We start from the raw sequence: 17,290 nt of genomic DNA on the forward strand, positions 1-17,290 counted from the left end.
GTCCACACAGCTCCCACCTCTTTCCCTTGTCAACTGCCTCCAGGACATAAAAAACTGGATGTCATCAAACCTGCTAAAAATAAACAGCAACAAAACTGAGCTCATCATTGTGGCTCCCAAGGCGCAGCTCCAGAAGGTTGGTGACCTGCTTCTCACCATTGACGGCTGCTCCATCTCCCCGTCCACTGAAGTCCGCAACCTGGGAGTCATCCTGGACTCCACCCTCTCTTTCCAGGCGCATATCAAATCCATTACCAAATCCGCCTTCTACCATCTCAAAAACATTGCCAGACTCCGCCCCTCACTCTCTGACTCAGTGGCAGAAACACTCATACACGCCTTCATCACATCCCGTCTGGACTACTGCAATGGAGTCCTGGCCAGGCTCCAATATGTCCAGAACTCTGCCGCCAGGCTTCTCACCCGCACTAAGCCATGGCAACACATCACCCCCACCCTCATCCACCTCCACTGGCTGCCGGTCAAGTCCCGGATTCACTATAAAACACTCATCCTCACGTACAAGTCCCTCCATACCCTCGCCCCCCAGTACTTAACTGACCTCCTACATCCCTACACCCCTTCTCGGAGTCTGCCGTCCTCCGACACGGGCCTGCTCTCCATCCCCCGCTCTCGCCTTCGTACTGTGGGTGACAGGGCGTTCAGTGTTGCGGCCCCCACCCTCTGGAATGCACTTCCTCCCGAGATCCGGAACGCTGCCTCACTGGACATCTTCAAATCCTCATTAAAAACTCACCTGTTCACCGTGGCCTTCGGACCCTAGTCCTTTCCTGGTCCCCTGGCTTCCTTTATTTTATTTTATTTTGTCTTGTTTTGTTCGCTCCTCATTGTCTGTTTTGTTTTGTCTGTCCACTATGTACAGCGACCTTGGGTCCCGTGAAAGGCGCTTTATAAATTCCATTTATTATTATTATATTAAATACAAATAATGTGACTCATGCATGGCTGGTCACACCTTTACCCACACAAACAAACAAACAGCTGATGGTCACACGGCTGGGGGAGCTTAAAGTGGACCTATCATGCTATATTTGAATAATATAGTGTAGGACCATACCTATATAAGGTATATTTATACTTGTAAATCTGTAAATACCAAACAGATCATGCATTTTAGCCATGCCTCATTTTGCTCAATTTGACAATTTATAGCTCTGTTTTTGCAAGGGCAGATTCTGTGAGCAACAGCACCATCTAGAGGCCTGGCATATGTACTATAGCGTCTCCAGCGCTTTCGAACGGCAATGGCCGTGGCTGTCTCCTCCTGATTGGTGGAGTTGGCCCAATAGCCGTAGCGCCACCGTCCTGACGTCAGGACAGTGTTCAAATCTGGATCAGTTTTTATCAGATCCGTTGCAGCCCCTTTTTTAGAGATTTGGGTATGGAGGAAAATAGAGAGGGTTGTGTTTTCTGACACTTGGTGAGTTCCCTGGAACACCGGGGACACATATTCATGTATAAAAGACGTACAAAAGTGCATTTTGCATGATAGGTCCCCTTTAACATTAAATACAGAAAGGAAGATGACGTTATAGAGAAATGACAGAACTACAAAGTGTACTCACTGAGGACGAAGAAGATCAAACTGAGGCAGACGTCCATGTTCGAGTCTCTGATGGTTGAACGCTGTCTCTCTTTCTTTCACCGGCAAACCAACACGTTTTCACTTCTCTAAACCATGGAGTCCCTGCTTAAAATACAACACTCACAGCTTGACTCTCCTCTCTAACACCTGCATGTGTATCACGTATGGTTTCACTTTAAAACGGATAAACGTGTGTCAGCTGAATAATAATAAATGGAATTTATAAGTGCAACCAGCTTTGACCTGAAGCAAACTGTTGAAGCCGCACATTTGTGAACTAGAGCAGAGCTGGACTTATCATCACATGAGGTCATTCAAAGCAGGTTTGAAATAAGTAAATGGTTAAATAATCGTACATATTCCCACAAACATCTCTCTGTTTCCGAATATGTTCACGGCTGCTTAATTCACACCAGCTTCTTCTGCCAGACTGTGAGAGTTATTGGGGGTTGTTAACAGTAGAGTACAGAACGGGCTCGTCAGAGCTAGCTTCCACCTGAGGAACAGAGTAGATAACACACTCAGCGTCACCGTGGAAACCGCTGTGGGACGAGCCGACGCTGACAAATTTGATCTCAGAGTAGGTGTGTTGACTCGGGTCGTCTTCAGCCTGGAGAAAACAACATTGCTTGATTAAATGTGTCTTTAAAAACAGAACAAAACAAGCAACTGGACTTCGTTGTGAAGTTACGAAATAAACTTTCAGAAGTTGTGTTTGTTTAGGTATTTTATTCATATTTACACGTATTATATTACTTCAGACATTGTCCGAAATGAATCAAAGCCAAATCTGGTATTTCAGTAAATATGAATAGGAAGCAGCAACAGGTACAAACATGTAGCCCTACCGAGCAAATGTTTTGTGATCCCAAAGTTAAAGTTGTATAAAAAATGTTGGTGTATTTTGTAAACTAGCTGCAGTGACATCGTTGTAGTAATCATTGGTTTTGGCTCAATTTGGTTGTGTTTATTTGGCGTAAGGGTACATTAAAGAGATTTCCCCAGGAGATCTCACATAGATGCTTGTACACTTTGTTGGTCTACAGAAAACTGTATTAATATGATGCTCAGATTTCCTCAAACTCACCTCTGGTGCAGAAGCACATTGTGTTTCCTCATGAGGTTCTGAAAAACACAACAGACCTTTGAGAAAAAGACTCAGAACAGATTTTCAAACATGACATCACACATTCACCATTTGAACCAATATTTAGACTAACTGTTCAAATCTGAGTAAAACAAGATAAATAGATGTGTTTTGAGTTTGTAAACTCCAGTGGTGGCGTGTGGCACAGTGGGTTGTGTGCAGGTGTTCAGATCAGGGGGTCACAGGTTCAAACCCCACTGCAGTCGTTGTGTCCCTGGGAAAGACACTTCACCCCAAATTGCTCCTGTGGGGATTGTCCACAGTATTGAGTATGTAAGTCGCTTTGGATAAAAGCATCTAACAAGTAACATGTAATGTAAACAACAGAATATACAGTATATTTAATCATTAACCATCCTGCCAAATTTAAACTATTAAAACAAATTGAATAAGTATATAAAATAAAGTTTCAATGAAAAAAATAACAAGCTACTGTATGGCTGTACATGTTTCTAAAATGCATATTAACTTTAAAAAAAGCCTCTGATCTGACTTCACTGAGTCTCCAAAATAGAGGAAGCTATCCTCTCAGCTCTCTCTATTTGTGTGTGTTTGTGAAAAGCTTATTTTTATAAATGGCATATGTTTTGTCGATAGACTGATTTGCAGTCAGGTGTGATTTAGATTTAAATGTGTGTTTTTTTAAATATCGTATTATTGTGCAGTTGTATAGATACTACTAGACTATATGTTCTATGTTTGTTATGTTGCAATTTACAAAGCACAAATCTAGCATCTGTTTCCTAGCAACAACTGAAGGATTATCACTCTACAAGAACCTGTGATAACAAAACCTTTAGACTGAGCAGCAGTTGGGTTATTTTTAATGCTGTAAATGAATATCCGTACACCCAATCTGGTGATGGGGGATGGACATTTTGTGTGAGAAAGTTATTTTAGAATTGTGCGTCTGCTTTTAAAGTTAATATAGGTCAAGAGAAAACTACAACTTTTCAGTGAGACATTTTTAGAGTGTGTGTGTGTGTGTGTGTGTGTGTGTGTGTGTGTGTGTGTGTGTGTGTGTGTGTGTGTGTGTGTGTGTGTGTGTGTGTGTTACCTGGTTCCTCACTTTTGGCTTTACAAGTCCTCTTCCTGCAGAATACCAGCACAGACAGTGATGACACGATGACCAGGACGACCAGAGTCAGAGACACATACAGGATCACATCTGTGGTTGTTTTGAAGAGTTACATGTAAACCATGACATCTAACACTTAGAGTACCCATAATCCATTTTGTTTTTCAAGGGGGGGACAAGTTATCTTTCGGTGAAGACAACAGCTCAAAAGTATTTATAGAGTAAATCTTTTGAACACTGGGAACCTGATTTGGAGGTTCAGCATTTTAAAATCTACTTTTGTAAACTTTTGGACATTCTCATGCTCTTTTATGTCTCATAAGTTGTTGAAACTTTATCTAGTAAACACAGTGTGTGGATGTACCTTTAGTTGTTTCAGGCTGCTCTGTAGTTTTAGGAGAAGTGGTCAGAGCTGTGAAGAAAAACAAGCAGACACAAAGAAGTCCTGATGAGAGAAATGAGATCCTTGTGTCTGTGTGTGTCAGCTGAACTCTTTTAAATTGAGTTTAAAACATCAGCAGCTGTCAGTGAAAACTGTCTTCAGAGACATGAACAAACATTTTCATTATCAAGCAGAAACTCACCATCAGTGATGATGAGCCTAAACCTCTGGTATGGATCTTTAGAGGAAGTTCTGCCCAGACCACACCTGTACCATCCTGAGTCAGACTGGGTCAGCTGTTTGATGCTCACATACAACAAAGTTCCTGTTGGAATTATTTGAGTATATCTGATCCTGTATCTGCCTTTTTCCTGATCTGATTTACTAATCGTTTCAACAAGATTGTCTCCTCCTTCACATTCTTCCTTGCAGAAGTACTTCTTGTATCTATATTGAGTAAAGTTACATTGAACTACAATATTTCCTCCAGTTCTAGCATCGATTGTTTTTTCTGCAGAAGGACCACCATCCAGCATTGCTGTTGAAAAAAACAAACAATCAAAAGTTACAATGTGTAGATTACAAATCATAGTTTCACCATGTGTGTTTTAAAAACTTGATCCAGTCACTGAGGGTTAAGGTGTGACTCTTTAATGAAGGCTTTTTAACTTAAAGGTCCCATGACATGGCCATTTCTACTGATCATAATTCCATTGTTGAGGTCTACTAGAATAGATTTATATTGTTCAGTGTTCCAAACTCACATTGGTTTCTCATACAGCATCTCTGTATAGTATGTGTATTCACTCTCTGTCCTAAACGGCTTGTTGGAGCCCCTGCCCCCCCCTCCCTGTGAGCCCACTGTGCTCTGATTGGTCAGCTCGCCCACTGGCTCGCTGCTGCGAGGAGCTGGCTTACTGGTGTAGTTTCCTGCTTGCTGCGAGACATCGCAAATGGACACGGGGTGCTGAGGGGGCCACAGTTTCGCCGTGCTGCGAGGCTCCACTAGCACCCCCCCCCCCAGCGCGTCACAAGAGTGTGTGTGTGTGCGAGGAGCTCCACGGATTGGTCCATTTGGGTATTTGGGTATGGGCACGTCACTGTACCCAGGAAGAACACAATGGAAAAAGAGAAATCTCCAACGAGGCGTTCTGGGGCAGCATAGACAGGTCTTTTCTGTGTTAGAGTTTTACTCGCTACAGGGTGTACTTTGAGGGTTTGTGACTCTGCAGACCGTTCACATGCAGAAAAACCTTCATAACACACAAGGGGACGGGTAATAACCAGAAAAGCATGACCTTTAAATTCTTCCAAGAGATTTAGAAAATCATTATTTTACACTGTGCTCACAATTGGATTTTACATCATTATATTTTGGATTTATATTAGATTAGAATGCTTTAATAAAATAGTTGGCTTTGACATTTTTATTATAAATAGTATCTGATTGAGGTTAACTGATAATTCAATATGTGAACTTTAGGAAGAAGATCTGTTGCAAAGATTGACATTTATTTTTAAAATAATTTCTTTATCCCTTGAAATGAACATTGTTATATTATTACATTACTGAGTTACCTTGAATTCATAGGCTCATAACTTCCCTAAAACCTTACTTATCTAAACACTTCTGCATTAACTGTTCTTGAGAAAAGAGGAGCTTCTCTCTTTCTGCAGAAGTGTTTTAAATGGTGAGGTTTAAGTAGAATGCATGTTTTAGGGAAGTACTGAGCATACAGTGAATGACATTTGGACTAAACAGCATTAGTTGTGTTAGAGTTAGTTAACGGATGTTTTCATATATGTCTGCTGTTGTAAAACACGGCCCCCAATTAATTTAACATTCTTTAAGACTTTTCTCCATTTTGGGATTCTTTGTTCACCGTGGAGTCATGCTAGAAAAAGTTATCAAATTCAAGATGATCTGAAAATGGTAATTTGGGGGTAAAGTATTCCTTTAAAGCCCGACCACAGCCACACACCACCAGTTCAGTTGTTAATATTTTCTATTGATTTCAATCTATTACTAATTGTCTTACTTGTTAACAGAACACAGAGCGGCCATATGATCTACTTCATTCAGATAAGAACAGAGACAACAGATCAATATGCTCGTGCCCCTGGTAATACATTCTTCATCAACATATTCTAAACAATAATATTAAAAAACACTTGTCAGGGTTCATACACTTTTTCACCAATGATTTTCAATGATTTTCCATGACTTTTCCATGACCTTTACCTAATTTTCCATGACCAAAAAAATTACTGTTTCTCAGCGGTACCACTGAAAATGGTTTATTTTAACATGGAACAGGAAAATAAGGTCTGCATATGAAACATGTTGTGCCTATCTAAAACAAATCAAATAGGCTTACTAGCTCCTGGCTAAAGCAACTAAAATCTCTCACCAGCAAAACACCTCAACAGTTAAATGCCATTTTACGTTTCATTACTATACGATACAGTATTTATTATCATTATAGTATTACTATTTCGGCGATTAGATAAAATATAAATTATATTTGATGCAACTTTAGTTACATTTCCATGACTTTTCCAACACTTTGGGAAAAATATTGTTTTCCATAACTTTCCCAGGGCCTGGAATTAGCATTTTGAATTTCCATGACTTTTCCAGGTTTTTAATGACCGTAACAACCCTGACTTGTGTACGTGTGTCAGTTTCGGTTTATCAGTTACTTTCAGAAGACATGTAGGATTTAGATAAGGTAATGGTGAAAAGGTAAAACTATTATTAAGACAAGGAAGAAGATTCAGTTTTTAGTAAAACTCACCATCAACAACGATGATCTCAATTTCCTCGTATAAAGCCTGTTTCAAAGATGATCCCGCACCACACCTGTAGCGTCCTGAGTCAGACTTGGTCAGCTGAGTGATGGTGACAGAAAAAACTCCATCTTTATAATCAATCCTGTATCTGCCTCTCTGAGCTGTGGCATTGGTTGTTTCAATGAGAATGTCTTCTTGTTCACATGGTTCCTTACAGAAGATCTTCCTGTTTCTATAAGAAGGAAATGAGCATTTAACTCTGGCATTTTCTCCTTCAATTCCTGAATAGACAGAGAGTTGGGCACTGACGAGACCGGTGTTTCCATCCTGCAGAGCTGAACAAAAGATGAACAAAAGTTGAGCCATCATTAGTAGTGGTCAGTACTTCCTGTAAGATGCTGCAGTCTGATCACAACACTTCCTGTTTCACATGAACACAGATCCTCAGAGTTAAACCACAGCCTGTGACTGAAGGTCACCATCAGCACTGCAGGTTAATGTTACCGTTTGGTCTGAGATCTTTATCCTTCTTTAGACACAAAGACTACATGAAGTCTCCATCTGTAACTTTAAGAGTTACTTTAACGCAAATCCTTAAAGTACATAACCTAAAAAGTGTTTTATGTCAACACCACTTTTTTATTTATGACATTTTTGGACAAAACACTTCGATAGATAGATATAAACTTTATTTATCCCAGCAGTGTCAAGCCGTACGCGAGTTATAAATGTTTAAAAGATACAATAAGATACAAATATAATAAAAAGTTCAAACTAACATTAGCGGCATGTATATATAGTAAGAATACAAATCAAAAGATTAATAAATGAATCAAGAAAATATTTTGCAGATGAAATGATTATGAAAACAATCATATTCATTATTTCACAGAAAGAAACTGTCGTAATGACTTCATTTTATTCATTCAGTAAGCAGATAATAACTGAGTTTAATGATGATGTACAGTTAGTTTGAGGAAGTGAAGCATGTGTCATTGGTTGCATAGGTACTAAAAAGCCTAATTTTGGAATATTTGAATAACTCGTACTGCTGGAGCCTTGCATTAACTTTATGAAAATAAAGGGATGTACTCACAGAAGAGGAAGAAGAAGCAGATCAAAGTGTGACAGACTTTCATGCTGAGACTCTGATGGTTTACCACTGACTGTCTTTCTTTACTGGCTAACCAGGAACTACTTCTTTAAATGATGAAGCCCCTCCTCCAAACACAACACAGCTCTACTCTCCTCAGTACTTATAGTAGATAAAGTACATTATTCAAAGGTTTACATTCACTTTAGATAATAACACGGGAGATTTTTTCTCTCTCTCTCTCTCTACGGAAACCCTGATATGTATCTATATTAATTTAAAATAAAAAACTACAAGTCCATGACTGTTTTTATAAGTTGTTCTTGCATGAAGCCAACAATTTCCCCTAAAAGATCATTTTCTTGGAATCTTTGGGACACAGTTTGGTAAAAAACTAATATTTTTTGTTGTTAAATGAGTTTGATGACGGCCTCTGGCTTTTTAACACTAACACTTTTAATGCTGCATGTTTGCAAAATCCTTAGTAACACATTTTTTTTGGGTGTTCTTGTTGTTGTTGTTATTGTTATTGTTCTGACTAAAGGTTTACTCGGTCAGTTCAGAAATGACCACAAACTGTTCAAAGTTCATTTCAAATTTAGCAAACATTTATTCAGATAGAAAGGGTCTCTAGTTACATTTTGAACGAAAAAACTCATGTGAAATATTGTAAACGCCACTTCTCCACATTTACCTGTTCAAGTGAAAGAATGTTTCACTTTTTAATTCTTTTCAAAGAGCCGGTTTGTGCTTGTTGTGTTTCAGTTTGAGAAGTGTGTGTGTTCGGCTGCATTTCCTCTGAAAACCAAACATAATTTAAACCACAAACAGCTCAGTCTGTGAAAGATGAAACTCATTTCCTCCCCGTTAACCCTTTAAACTCCTCTTCCTCCTCTCAGTGGAGATGCAGCCCGTCTGTCTGTGTGGAATATTCTTTACAGTATGGACTTAGCAGAACAGCTTCATGGAGCGATATACAAGTATATTTTCAAGTATCTTTTATGGAATAAATTTGGTTAAAAAAAAAAACTGGATTTCTCTTTATTTATTTCTCCAAGTTGTGGTGGCTCTACTCTTCAGCCACCTCCCTTGTGTGTGTGTTTTCCCTTTCCCTGTCTGTGTGGGCGTGGTGGCTGTCACTCCTGGCTCCCGGCTCAATCTCCACCTGCTGCAATCAGCTGTACACACCTGATTTCCATCAGCCATTTACTAATGGCATATCAGCGGAGGCTCCACAACCTGTCAGCGCCAGATCGTTGTTTAAACCCCAGTGGTAAAACTCTCAGCCTTCTTAGCCTTATTAGCTATTTTTCTCTACACTGAATGTTATTCTCACGTGTTTTTCTTGTGCTCCAGGATCACTCTCCAGCCGCCTTGTTGCCATCACCAGCCGCCACCAGTCGTCATTCCTGCCGGATTACTCTCCACGCTCCTCCACCTCAAAATAAACCTTTTTTCCAACACTCTGCCGTGTCCTGCGTTTGGGTCCTATCAGATAACGTAACAGAACGATCTGGCCAGTATGGACCCAGCGGACACAGGCCACCAGTCCAAGACTGCGGACGAACTCAGCCAAGCCCTGGCCAATCAAGGCGCTCTCGTGGGGCATCACGACGTGGTTCTCCGTGAGGTTGTGGAGACTCTCCGGAACCTCTCCGCTAACGTGCAAAGGATCGGCACGCAAGTAGAACTGCTCACCTCACAGTCTTCTCCCCTGCAGCCCGCTGCACAGCCGACAGCCCCTCCCCCCGCTCCTGCCGCACCTCTCCATCAGCTACGAGAGGCTGTCATTCCTACACCGGAGCGATACGCTGGAGATTTGGGTATTTGTAGAGCCTTTTTGTTCCAGTGTTCGTTAGTTTTTGAGCAGCAGCCTAGTACTTATCATGCAGATGGGGCTAGGGTAGCATATGTAATGAGTCTGTTGAGGGGGAGTGCTTTAGATTGGGCTACAGCCGTTAGGGAGAGCCAGCCACACATTTGCTTATCATTTGATACTTTCATTTCCGAAATGAAAAAAGTTTTTGATCACCCGTTACGGGGGAGGGACGCTTCCAGGCACCTTCTTTCTCTCCGGCAGGGCTCCCGTAGTGTAGCCGAATTTTCAGTTGAGTTTAGAACAGTTGCTGCTGACTCAGGCTGGAATAACGAGTCATTGCAGGATGTTTTTCTTCATGGGCTGAACGAAGCAATTAAAGACGAGCTAGCTGCTAGGGATGATCCAGTTAGCTTGGATAATTTAATTGCCACAGCTATCAGAGAGAGACGTAGGGATAGGAATAGCCGTCACCCCAATCCCAGCTACTCCTCACCTGATCCCCAAATTGGCACTGCCACTGCCCCAATCTCCAGATCCTTCCCAACTCCTTTCTCGGTTTCACCCCCCGAAGATGAGCCCATGCAAGTGGGAAGGGCCCGCCTCTCACCATCTGAGCGGGCTAGAAGGATCCAGGCTGGGGAATGTGTTTATTGCAGCCAAACCAGTCATCTCGTTTCCTCCTGTCCTAATCTGCCAAAAGGTCAGGCTCGTCAGTAGCTGTGGGGATTCTGGCGAGCCCTTCCTCCTCTCTCAACCCCCGACCCAGAACGCAGCGTGCTTTGCTGCAACCAACAGTCACTACCCCTGCTCGCCTTAGTGGACTCGGGGGCGGACGAGAACTTTTTGGACATTGACATTGCAGCTCAGGCAGGAATTCCCTGCGAAGTGTTAGATTCACCTCTTAATGCCAATGCTCTAAATGGAAAATTCCTGGCCCAAGTCACTCACCGCACCAAGCCAGTAAACCTCATTCTGTCTGGAAACCATCGTGAGTTTATTCAGTTTCACCTAATTTTCTCACCTCATGCTCCCATAGTGTTGGGCCATCCCTGGTTAAGAACACACAACCCCCAGATTGATTGGGTAACTGGCAAACTCATTAGTTGGAGTTTTTTTTGTTTATCCTCATGCCTGCAGTCTGCCCTACCGCCAGCAGAGGCCACCGCTCCACCACCCAAGATCGAGCCGCCTGACCTGTTATCTGTCCCCACTGAATATCATAACCTAGGAGAGGTGTTCAGTAAACAGCAAGCTCTTTCTCTTCCTCCTCATCGACCCTACGACTGTCCCATTGACCTCCTTCCCGGGGCCCCTCTGCCTTCCTCACGTCTGTTCAACCTGTCTTGCCCTGAGAGAAAATCCATGGAGAGTTACATCCATGACTCCCTGGCTGCCGGTGTCATCCGCCCATCCTCCTCCCCGGTCGGTGCTGGTTTTTTCTTCGTGTCCAAGAAGGACCGCTCACTGCGGCCCTGCATTGATTACAGGGGTCTCAATGCCATCACTGTAAAAAACAAATATCCATTACCCCTCATTAACTCCGCCTTTGAACCCCTCCAGGAAGCCACCATTTTTTCCAAACTGGACCTCCGCAATGCCTACCACCTCGTCAGAATCCGTGAAGGGGACGAGTGGAAGACTGCCTTTAACACACCACTCGGTCACTTTGAGTATCTGGTGATGCCTTTTGGACTGACGAATGCCCCAGCAGTTTTTCAGTCGATGGTGAACGATGTGCTCCTTGACCTCCTCAACCGGTCAGTCTTTGTCTACTTGGATGACATTCTCATATTCTCTCGTAACAAGGAGGAGCACATTATCCATGTCAGGCAGGTGCTGCAGAGACTCCTTAAAAACAGACTCTTTGTGAAGGCGGAGAAATGCGAATTCCATGTCAACACAGTCTCATTCCTGGGCTCAGTTAAACAGCTTCAACAGTTTCTTGGTTTCGCCAATTTCTATCGGCGCTTCATCAGAGACTACAGCAGAGTGGCGGGCCCTTTAACCAGACTCACTTCCCCTACAACTGTTTTTTTCTGGACCCCAGAGTGCGATGCAGCCTTCTCGGAGCTAAAGAGACTCTTCACCACTGCCCCTGTGCTCATCCACCCTGATTCCTCTTGCCAGTTCGTGGTGGAGGTCGATGCCTCCAACACCGGGGTAGGGGCAGCTCTTTCCCAGCACTCGGAACGAGACCAAAAATTACATCCTTGTGCATTTTTCTCTCGCCGCCTCACTCCAGCTGAGAAGAACTATGACGTGGGTAACAGAGAGCTGCTGGCTGTCAAACTTGCCCTAGAGGAGTGGAGGCACTGGCTGGAGGGAGCCGAGCTCCCTTTTATTGTATGGACAGACCACAAAAACTTGGCGTACATCCAATCTGCCAAGCACCTTAACTCCTGTCAGGCTCGATGGGCCCTGTATTTCGGCCGCATCTCATTCACCCTTACCTACCGTCCAGGGTCACGGAACCTCAAGCCGGACGCTCTCTCTCGCCAGTTCGCTTCCGAAGAACCAGCTGCCAGTCCAGACACTATCCTGCCTGCCTCCTGCGTGGTGGCGGTTGTTACCTGGGAGATTGAGTCATTGGTTAAGGAGGCTCAGCGGGCGCAGCCTAACCCAGGTAACTGCCCAGCTAATAGTCTTTTTGTGCCTACCCCTGTTCGCTCCAAGGTCCTGCAGTGGGCACACGCCTCCCGTCTCTCGTGTCATCCTGGTGTCCATCGCACACTGTTTATACTAAGAAAACGGTTCTGGTGGCCTTCCATGGCTCAAGACACCAGGGCCTTTGTTGCTGCCTATACAGTATGTGCCCGCGCCAAGTCCTCCCACCAATCTCCCTCTGGCCTGCTTCGCCCGCTGCCGGTACCTAGTCGCCCTTGGTCGCATGTGGCCTTGGATTTTGTTACTGGACTTCCACTGTCACAAGGAAATACCATCATCCTAACTATTGTGGACAGATTTTCCAAGATGGTACACTTTGTTGCTCTTCCCAAGCTTCCCACAGCCCGAGAGACTGCAGATCTTCTGGTCAATCATGTTGTTCGACTCCATGGGATTCCCACCGACATCGTCTCTGACCGGGGTCCCCAGTTCATTTCCCACGTCATCTGGCTATCATCCTCAGACGAACGGGCAAACGGAACGGGCCAACCAGGATCTGGGGGCGGCTCTTCGCTGTGTGGCTTTCAGGAACCCTTCGTCATGGTGCCCACATCTGCCATGGATCGAATATGCCCACAACTCCCTGTCAAATGCAGCCACAGGTATTTCACCCTTTCATTGTGCCATGGGTTTTCAACCACCCCTGTTTCCATCCCAGGAAGAGGAAGTTGCTGTTCCTTCCGTTCAGACCCACCTTCGTCGCTGTCGTAAGGTGTGGAGGGACACCCGAGCCGCCCTGCTCCGCTGCCCGCAACCGCCTCATCGCAGACCGCCACAGGACCCCTTCCCCCAACTACTTACCAGGTCAGAGTGTTTGGCTTTCCTCCAAAGATCTCCCACTCAAGACAGAGTCGAAGAAACTCACGCCACGTTATGTCAGCCCCTTCATCATCGACTCAGTTATCAATCCATCTGCAGTCAAGCTCAAGCTTCCCCCACACATGAAGGTTCATCCGACATTTCATGTCTCTCTGTTGAAACCTGTTGCCAGCAGCCCCTTGTCTCCTCCAGTGAGTGTTCCCCCACCCCCCCCATCAATGATCACCCAACCTACACCGTCAGGCGATTGTTGGACGTTTGTCGCCGTGGAAGGGGATTCCAATATCTTGTGGATTGGGAGGGCTATGGTCCAGAGGAGAGGTCTTGGGTTCCCCGGCAGTGTTAGAAATTGAGGGGAAAAAATGCCCCGAAAATGTCAGAAAGACCCCAAAAAATTGCAAATGTGAAGAAAAATATCCAAGTTATTCCGATATACTAATCCACCATTATGTTTTTGATTCTGTGTCTGGTTATGAGCCCTCTTCACCTCTGGAAACCTGCAGGTCAGAGATGTTTCCAGAAGTTAAATGGAATCCAGTTGAGGCTAAAATGAGGGTTTATGTGATACCATTTTCATCACTTACTGTATGTGTCACTTATAATAAAATGTGGTCAAGAAAATGATTGTGGCTACACCTTCAATGCAGGAAGACATCTTATGGGAACTTTGCTTCTTTTGAATATGTGGCCCTTCAGCTGAAATGCTCCTCTCCAGCTCTGTTCCTAAATATCTATAGACCACCCAAATACTGTGCAAGCTTTTTTGATGACTTTACTGAACTGCTGTCTATAGTGTGTATTGACTCTAGTCATTGTTGGTGATTTTAACATCCATGTTGACAACCCCCAGGACAGAGGGGCTAAAGAACTGTTTTGTGTTCTTGATAACTATGGACTGACTCAGCATGTGCCGGAGCCCACGCACAATAAGGGGCACACTCTGGACTTAATGATCTCAAAGGGTCTGAATATCTCTGAGGTTGTGGTGACTGACGTTGCACTCTCTGATCATTCCTGTGTTTTCTTTGAGAGCTCTATTTCTGTTCACAAAAATGTTCAAAAAGAGGTAACCACAAAGAGATAAGAGATAAGATCTTTAATTTGTCATTGTACAAGTACAACAAAATTACAATGTGAACTCAAGGTGCCAACGCGCAACAAGACAATATAAAAACAAGAAATGGGACTTAAATAGAAATGAAAGGGAAGCGATGTTTAACTGAAAATACTAGGGAAATGTTTACTCAGAATTTTTCTTCCACACTTGCCCCTCCTAACATCTCAGTAAATGAGCTAGTAGATCGTTTTAATTCAAAAATAAAAAATGTTATAGATGCCATTGCTCCAACTAAGGTAAAGGAAGGCCATGACCGTGAAAACAGAAAAAAGAGTGTGTCAAAAAGCTGAATGTAGGTGGCGAAAAACAAATCTCCAGGTTCATTTTAACTGCTGAAACAACATCCATAACATTCATCTGCTACTTAGAAATTATTTATCTATTTATCTAATAAATCATATTCCAATAACTTGCATATAGACTCTTATTGCACTATTTCACTATTTCACTTTTTTAAACTACTTGCACTATATTTCTGTTTATCTGTTTTATTGTGTTGCACTGTTGGAGGAGCCTGTGACCTAAGATGTTCATCGTCATAACTACACTGTAGCTAATAAAAACCTTGAACCTTGTTATGCATGCCCGCCAAAAAGGAAATGATATCGTTTCCAAACCTAACTTTTTTAGGTCAATGCAGTTCAATTTGCTGAATTAATTTTAAACCCCCTTTCTCCATGACAACCAAACAAACCATAAGATGGTTACACGTTGAAATCTCCAGTAAAAGCAAGTGGATGAACCCTGGAGTTGTAAATCTAAGAGGGCATATTGACGGATTAATCAACCCTGAAGTCACAAAAGCATGCATTTGCAGAGACTTCCTGAGAAAGATTTATTTTGGGAGCCTCTAGCAGGTTTCTCCGAGAACGCTTTTTGCTTATTGTGTTATAGGGGTAGTTTCCTGTGTGAAGTCTCAGCAGAACCAATGTGAAAACTACAAAGTGAGACTATAAAAACTAACCTGGCTATGAGAAATGTATTTGAAAGCGTATGTGTTTGCAGGATTGTTGCTGAATTTGTATCCTCATGGTTGATTGCAGTTATATTGTAAAAACCTTTGGATGAAGGTCAAATGTAAAAAAAGTTGTGGATTAAAAATACATTAGGAATATGCTCATAAGTTTTTGATATTAAATACAAATAATGTGACTCATACTCATGGCTGGTCACACCTTTACCCACACAAACAAACAAACAGCTGATGGTCACACGGCTGGGGGAGTTTAAAGTGGACCTATCATGCTATATTTGAATAATATAGTGTAGGACCATACCTATATAAGGCATATTTATACTTTTTTTTTTTCAAAATACCAAACAGATCATGCATTTTAGCCATGCCTCATTTCGCTCAATTTGACAATTTATAGCTCTGTTTTTGCAAGGGCAGATTCTGTGAGCAACAGCACCATCTAGAGGCCTGGCCTGTATGTACTACAGCGTCTCCAGCGCTTTCGAACGGCAATGCCGTGGCTGTCTCCTCCTGATTGTTGGAGTTGGCCCAATAGCCGTAGCGCCACTGTCCTGACGTCAGGACAGTGTTCAAATCTGGATCAGTTTTTATCAGATCCGTTGCAGCCCCTTTTTTAGAGATTTGGGTATGGAGGAAAATAGAGAGGGTTGTGTTTTCGGACACTTGGTGAGTTCCCTGGAACACCGGGGACACATATTCATGTAGAAAAGACGTACAAAAGTGCATTTTGCATGATAGGTCCCCTTTAACATTAAATACAGAAAGTAAGATGACATTATAGAGAAATGACAGAACTACAAAGTGTACTCACTGAGGACGAAGAAGATCAAACTGTGGCAGACGTCCATGTTCGAGTCTCTGATGGTTGAACGCTGCCTCTCTTTCTTTCACCGGCAAACCAACACGTTTTCACTTCTCTAAACGATGGAGTCCCTGCTTACAATAAAACACTCACAGCTTTACTCTCCTCTCTAACACCTGCATGTGTATCACGTATGGTTTCACTTTAAAACTTTGTAACTTAATTCAGGAAAATAATATATTTAGCTTTTAACATTTAAATTATTAAATTATTGTGAAACACATTTCAGAAATAATTTAAGATAACTTTTATTTGTATATGTAGAAAGTGTGTTGTGCAGCAGATGCAGTACAGAGCAGGAAGAGTGCTAATATAAAATACAATATAAAAAATAAAACTCTATAAAAAAAAGGTGCAAATCCAAATATATATATAAACAATACAAACAGGGTAAAAGTCTGACACATTACGTAACAGTATGAGGAGTGGCATCTTGAAACCCGTACTGACCACATCTATAGTTTCATATGTATTTAGTTATATTCCGCTATAATTAAACATTTCTGTAAATGAAGCCTTTAACCAAAATAGTCAATTTAATAGTCAAAGCTAATTCGAAGCAACATATCTTATGCTAATCTGCTAACTTGACTACAGTCTATCTTACAGAGATAACTTTAATACCATATCAAGTGTAATAAAATGAACTTTATAAATAAATTGAAGCCATAAAAGAGCTTTTTACATTAAACTACATATCATTTAGCTGAGGCTTTTATCCAAAGGGACGTACAATAAGTGCAACCAGCTTTGATCTGAAGCAAACTGTTGAAGTGGCACGTTTGAGAACTAGAGCAGAGCTGGACTTATCATCACATGAGGTCATTCAAAGCAGGTTTGAATTAAGTAAATGGATAAATAATCGTACATATTCCCACAAACATCTCTCTGTTTCAGAATATTTACACGGCTGCTTAATTCACACCAGCTTCTT

At 42.4% G+C, this 17,290-nt stretch overlaps 1 protein-coding gene across 2 annotated transcripts; it reads right to left on the reverse strand.

The window, feature by feature from the left end:
• Nucleotides 1-1,456: 1,456 nt before the first annotated feature.
• On the reverse strand, nucleotides 1,457-16,379 carry LOC117478549 (polymeric immunoglobulin receptor-like). Of its 2 annotated transcripts, none has more exons than XM_034125550.1 (7): nucleotides 16,306-16,379; nucleotides 7,012-7,341; nucleotides 4,416-4,751; nucleotides 4,196-4,243; nucleotides 3,811-3,921; nucleotides 2,694-2,731; nucleotides 1,457-2,216 (listed from the first exon to the last, which is right to left on the reverse strand). In XM_034125550.1, the coding sequence occupies exons 1-7, from the start codon at nucleotides 16,340-16,342 to the stop codon at nucleotides 2,046-2,048; spliced, it is 1,071 nt and encodes a 356-aa protein (XP_033981441.1). In that variant the 5' UTR covers nucleotides 16,343-16,379; the 3' UTR covers nucleotides 1,457-2,045. The 2 variants fall into 2 exon arrangements, with proteins under 2 accessions (XP_033981441.1, XP_033981440.1); XM_034125549.1 differs by lacking the exon at nucleotides 16,306-16,379 and adding an exon at nucleotides 8,103-8,181.
• Nucleotides 16,380-17,290: the final 911 nt, after the last annotated feature.

Source organism: Trematomus bernacchii, unplaced genomic scaffold, assembly GCF_902827165.1.
Source record: "Trematomus bernacchii unplaced genomic scaffold, fTreBer1.1, whole genome shotgun sequence".
Taxonomy (NCBI): Eukaryota; Metazoa; Chordata; class Actinopteri; order Perciformes; family Nototheniidae; genus Trematomus; species Trematomus bernacchii.

Coding starts and splice junctions, on each gene's coding strand:
- LOC117478549 (XM_034125549.1), bottom strand. CDS start 8,145: ATGAAAGTCTGTCACACTTTGATCTGCTTCTTCTTCCTCTTCT. Junction 4,752..7,011: donor TGAGATCATCGTTGTTGATG/GTGAGTTTTACT, acceptor TTTTTTCAACAG/CAATGCTGGATGGTGGTCCT. Junction 4,244..4,415: donor TAGGCTCATCATCACTGATG/GTGAGTTTCTGC, acceptor TTTTCTTCACAG/CTCTGACCACTTCTCCTAAA.